This window comes from Triticum aestivum, chromosome 4A (assembly GCF_018294505.1).
Source record: "Triticum aestivum cultivar Chinese Spring chromosome 4A, IWGSC CS RefSeq v2.1, whole genome shotgun sequence".
Taxonomy (NCBI): Eukaryota; Viridiplantae; Streptophyta; class Magnoliopsida; order Poales; family Poaceae; genus Triticum; species Triticum aestivum.
Genome location: NC_057803.1, coordinates 726358070 through 726363782, shown reverse-complemented (window position 1 = coordinate 726363782; position 5713 = coordinate 726358070). Strand labels below are relative to the sequence as shown.

General features: G+C 50.6%; 1 protein-coding gene across 3 annotated transcripts; it reads right to left on the bottom strand.

The window, feature by feature from the left end:
• Positions 1 to 1212: 1212 nt before the first annotated feature.
• On the bottom strand, positions 1213 to 4197 carry LOC123088402 (6-phosphogluconate dehydrogenase, decarboxylating 1). Of its 3 annotated transcripts, none has more exons than XM_044510599.1 (2): positions 4043 to 4197; positions 1213 to 2911 (listed from the first exon to the last, which is right to left on the bottom strand). In XM_044510599.1, the coding sequence occupies exon 2, from the start codon at positions 2902 to 2904 to the stop codon at positions 1465 to 1467; it is 1440 nt and encodes a 479-aa protein (XP_044366534.1). In that variant the 5' UTR covers positions 2905 to 2911; positions 4043 to 4197; the 3' UTR covers positions 1213 to 1464. The 3 variants fall into 3 exon arrangements, with proteins under 3 accessions (XP_044366534.1, XP_044366535.1, XP_044366536.1); XM_044510600.1 differs by having other exon boundaries at positions 4048 to 4136; XM_044510601.1 differs by having other exon boundaries at positions 4053 to 4136.
• Positions 4198 to 5713: the final 1516 nt, after the last annotated feature.

Here is a 5713-nt window from a genome sequence, read left to right as displayed (position 1 = left end):
GGTTTTTTGGCGAATCTTTAACCCGGCATATAATGAAAGTCATTCTCTGGCGATACGAGTACAATACTTGATCATGTTTGATTCTGAAAAGGTACTAGACTCTTTTGAACTTTTTTTTAGTTACTACATTATTTTTGCATATAGGGTGCCCGAGAGCACCGGAATTGGCAAAGCTACCTGTATGGCTGATGGGACGCATTGGCCTGGTCCCTGGTTTCTTCGCGTAGCTATTATCAGCTCCGGTGTTGAAGGCCGAGCGGAACAGCGGCTGCCCCAGCTTATTCAGGTTCAGAACAGGTGTTGAGTCCTGCAGTAAGCAGATCACAGGACAAACGGCTTGAGCAATAACAGAAGTAGGGTACTATTGTGGTTCTTGCATCTTCAACAATGAAGATAGTAGCACCAACAGCCAGTCCAGTCCTGCGAACCCAAGGTAAGTCCCACACTTTGCGCATTGGATCTCTGAGCGCAGCCAACAATGGCAATGAGAGCAACTTCAGTTTCATGGCCACAAACCTTGCAAAATATTGGCGGCGGCGGCAGCGAGGCGGGTGAGGTGCGGTCAAATGCCTGCGGGATGCACCATGGCTCCTCTGCCCCACGATTGGCCTGAAGTAGGAAACAATCCGAAAGCGGAAGCAGAGTAGGCCTTCAAGCTCGGTTTGCGGACTCCACAGAAGAGCTGTCTTTGCACGACGGCGCCAGGAGACGCCCTGATCAGACTGAGCGCTGATGATCGGCAGTCAAGGACAGTTCATTCCAGCATATATACACTCCAGCAATTAGATGGAAGTTAGCCGCGAGCATAAATGGGTCGATCTTGGATGAAACTTGGGTGCTATAACTACTGTAATATTTTGTCGAAATGAGCCAGTTTAGAGCAAAGTTCGACAAAACTTGGACTCAATTCCAGTCAGTCAAACAGAGTTTCTCTACCATAGGTCTGAACCGTCTGATCTTTGAACTAAATATGATCTTTTGAACTACATAGAGGCTAATGATACCACCACCCCTTTCATGAACTTACTTTTTTGACCGTGTGTTCACAATTGGGTAGGCAAACATGGCCTATCTTCCAAACAAAAAAAGGATAGACACAAGAGATAGCAACAAAATTTTGTGAGAATCATGACACAACAAACAAGTAACAAGCAGTCGTTCTGCTCATAAAGCAAACTTGAGAAAGCAGGACCATTGGCTATCAAACACAGGTAGGTAAAAACACATTTTATTCAAACTAATTCAGAATGGCAATGTCTTCCCTCCAGGGTTGATCATATGGAAGTAGTGGAGACTGGAGAGAATATGTGATCTCCTTGTAGAAATTAAATACAGGACCCATTACTCGGATAATAAAAATTAAACGGCGGTTGCTCCCCTACAGGAAAAGGACTCATGACTTGCAGCAACAAAGGATACCAAGAAGACGAAACCTGATGGGCCGTCTCTTGGTAGAGCAGCAGCTTAGATCTTCGAGTTGGCGATCTTGTACCACTCGGTGTGGAAGGAGCCGGGCATGTCGACCCTCTCGTAGGTGTGCGCCCCAAAGTAGTCTCTCTGGGCCTGGACGAGGTTCGCGGGAAGCCTGTCCCTCCGGTAGGAGTCGAAGTAGGCCAGACTCGCGGACATGCCGGGGGTGCTGACACCGTTGTTGATGGCGAGGCAGACGACCCTCCGCCACGCGGCTTGCCTGTCCATGATCTCCTGTGCGAACTCGGGGTCGATGAGGAGGTTGGCAAGCTCACCGTTCCTGTCGTAGGCCTTCTTGATGCGGTCCAGGAAGCTGGCGCGGATGATGCACCCACCCTTCCAGATCCTGGCCAGCTCGCCGAGGTTGAGGCCCCATCCTTTTTCCGTGCTCTTGGCCTTGATGATGTTCATGCCCTGGGCGTAGCTGCAGATCTTGGAGGCGTACAGGGCTTTCCTCACATCCTCGATCAGCTGTGCCTTGTCAACAGTTTCGCCGCTGCTGTAGTCACCCTGGAAGATCTTGGAAGCAGCCACCCTCTCGTCCTTGAGCCCGCTGAGGAACCTGGAGTCCAAGGACGCCTCAATGGTAGGAGCAGCCACAGAGAGCTCAGCAGCTTGCTGCACTGTCCACTTCCCGGTTCCCTTCATCCCGGTCTTGTCCAGGACCTTGTCGACCAAGTAGCCTTCACCCTGGTCATCCTTGATGCTGAATATATCAGCAGTGATCTCCACCAAGAAACTGAGGAGCTCACCCTTGTTCCACTCGGCGAAAACCTGCTGCAGCTCACCGTTTGTGAGCTTGCCAACCGACTTGAGAACGTCATACGCCTCAGCGATCAGCTGCATGTCACCGTACTCAATACCATTGTGAACCATCTTGACAAAGTTTCCAGATCCACCCTTCCCAATGTATGTGACACAGGGGCCGCTGTCAGGGACCTGAGCAGACACCTTGAGAAGAATGTCTTCAATGTACTGGTACGCCTCCAATGAGCCTCCAGGCATCATGGAGGGGCCATGGCGGGCACCCTCCTCACCCCCGGAAACACCCATCCCGAGGTAGAGGAGCCCACGCTCCTCCATGGCCTTCTCCCTCCTTTCCGTGTTCTCATACCACTCGTTTCCTCCGTCAACGATGCAGTCGCCCTGCTCCAGGTGCGCCGCGAGCGTCGCGATGGTCTGGTCAACCGGAGCGCCGGCCTTGACAAGCATGATGACGACACGTGGCTTCTGAATGGAGTTGACGAAGGACGCAGGGTCATGGAAACCGTAGAGAGGAAGGTTTCCTTCTAGCTTGGCGCGCTGGACAGTCTCATCGACCTTGGAGGTGGTCCTGTTGTAGACAGAGATGGGGAAGCCTTTCTCCGCAATGTTGAGGGCGAGGTTCTGCCCCATGACGGCGAGGCCGGCAAGACCGATTCTGGTGAGAGCCATCTTGTACCTGAAAAGAGGTGCACCAAACACGTCATGTACAAAACAGAAGAGTGTCAAGTAATTTAATTTATGCATATCTGACTCGAAAGGTTAAAAGTCTGCCTTTACAGAACAAATGATGATGCATATGAACTACTACTCCCTCCGTTCCTAAACATTCGTCTTTCTATAGATTTCAACAAGTGACTACATACGGAGCAAAATGAGTGAATCCACACTCTAAAATATGTTTACCATATACATGCGTATGTGATAGCCCATTTGAAATCTCTAAGAAGACAAATATTTAGGAACGGAGGGAGGGAGTAGGCGAAAGAGTAAGCTTGACTCTTGAGCAATTGTTTGCAGCGAGCAAAAGTTTCAGAAATTTATCCCAAAGCAGCCAATTAATAACCGAGTATGAATGAGGTTCCAAATGTGAATTAGAGTAGATGCAATGCTCTGCCCGGGGGCGGATGCGGTTGAGATGACAGATTAAACCCATAAGCAAGCAAGTTGCAGCTAATTCAACCATGCATGCTGTACAGCAGTAGAGCTGGGAAGGAAATCAGCGATGGTGTGCTGGAACGTAATTATTCAGATTATGTGGGCAATCAGCCAAGTCCCATGAGACCAAGACAGCAGAGCACAGATCCTAGTATGCTGTGCTAGCTGCTCGGGGACATAGTAGTGTTTGGTTGTGCCCAAAGTGCAGAAAACGCAGTAGAATTGGCTTGCAGCATCAGAGACGGACGGCACGGCCTGAGCGTAACTGATATGCAAAAAAAACAAAGAGAAAAGGAAGTAGTAGTACAGGGCCACCCAGCCATCCAGCCTATCTGGACGGGACGGGATTCCTTGGCATTACTCGGTCAACCATCGCGCCCTCCCGACGCCCCCATGGATCTGACTCTGAGCAGCTTGAGCCCCCCGCCCGCCCCTAGGACTAGGAGTAGGAGTAGGAACACGCGCCGCCGGAGAGCAGGAGGAAATCCGCCCGCCCGCCCGCCCACCTAGAATAGAATAGCTAGCTACTGCCTCGCCGGCCTCGGTTCCTCCGCCCCGCCCGGGCCGGGGTCGCGGCGGAGATCGGGAAACAACCAAGCGAGCGAGAGAGCGACGGGAAGAAGGGGATTCGGGAGGGGAGCGGAAGCCTGACCTGACCTGACCTGAGCGAGCGACGAGACCCGCCTGCGCTGCGATGCGATGCGCGGGTCGAGGGAGAAGGACGACAAGTGTTGTTGGGTTTGCGGTGCGGCCTGATTAAATAGAAATAGCGTGGCGTTGCCTTTTCGCACCCACGTTCCTTCGTCGCCGTTGGCCGACGGGTGGGCCCGGGGCTGGCGGCTTCCAAGGGCGCGCGCGGGTGGGTTGGTGGGTGGAGGGTAGACTAGAGCATGGGTGGGTCGGTGGGTGGGTTGGGTCGATTGCTCTCTGGCGCCTGGGCCCGGTATCTCCCACGCAGCGTTTGGTGAGTGGGAACCAAAGTTACTAGCCCTTGTTCTGGCGGTGCGTCTAGCATCGGCGGTGGGCGTGTGGAGGTGTCTCTCCGGCGTCTCCAACAGATCCGTCTTTGATGGGCTCGGCTCTGGTCATTCATATTTGTTTGTGTGTATTTCATATTTTTTCAATGTATACGCATACTTGGTGAAACATTATAAAGTTTGACTACCCGGCCCCGAAAACTTAAATTTTGGCAATTTCCATTTGAAGATTATTAGTTTAGTCATTTTGGGAATATAAACAGGTTATTGTGGCCGCATTTTCTCGGGCCGTTGGCAATTTCCGTTTGAGGAGTATTTCTGTAGATCACCTTTTTTCCAAATGTGATGTGTACACTGCACACATGACAAATCAAATTATGCGCGTAAACCGTACCACCGCCAGGCATGCAACCTACTCCTAGATCGCAGCTTGGCACGACAAGGGTGAGAGGTGATACTAAATGCTGGTGCGGCTTTTGTTATCAGCAGAGGCTAATCAATCAACGAGAGAGACGGATCACTGTTGGTGGGAAAAAAATGCTTGGGACGTGCAAGTGACAGCGACGCTTACGTCGTGGAAGATGCCGCCGGAGTGGTTTAGTTTAGGTAGAAGAATCCATACGTTTAAGGTTTTCAGCGAGTGCAACTACGTGACGTGGTGATTATTGTAAAGTATCACTACTACTACCTCATTTGACGATTTCAGCTGAATGTGAAAAGACTTGTTTCTCTAGAGCATACTGGGATTTGCCTAAAGACCAAGAGCATCTATAGCCGGACTCTCCAAATTGATTGGCTGGACGCAGGATCACAAAAAGGAGGAAAAAAAAAGGTTGACCCAATCAAGCCCCTCAAAGCCCCCCCCCCCCCCCCCCAAGGCCCAAGTCGTCTGGCAATCCTCGTATTGCCCTCATATATATGGGACAAGTATGAAGAGTGCATGGGCGTGTCCGATTAGTGGTTCTGCGTCCTTCGCATAGGATTTGGCCCACCACAGAGCATCTTTTTCTATCTTTTTTTTCTCTCACTCCTCCAACAATCACATGCATGTGACCTGACATATAAGAAAAAAAGTGAGGGACATGGCTGAATAGACGGACAAATAGGAAGTCAAAACAGACACGTCCGAACACTGATCGGGTGCGTCCGCGGTGTGCCAAGTTCCACTATAGATGCCCTAATCTACTACCACTATAAAAGGAAGAGAGGGGCAGATCCAAACAATCATATCCATCCATCATCAAAATCTAATGGCTCTTAATCATTATGTGTTTAACGCTACCAACCACGCAATAAGCCACAGTCGATCGATAGTAATCTGCCCTGCAGTAAAAAAATAAAGAAAA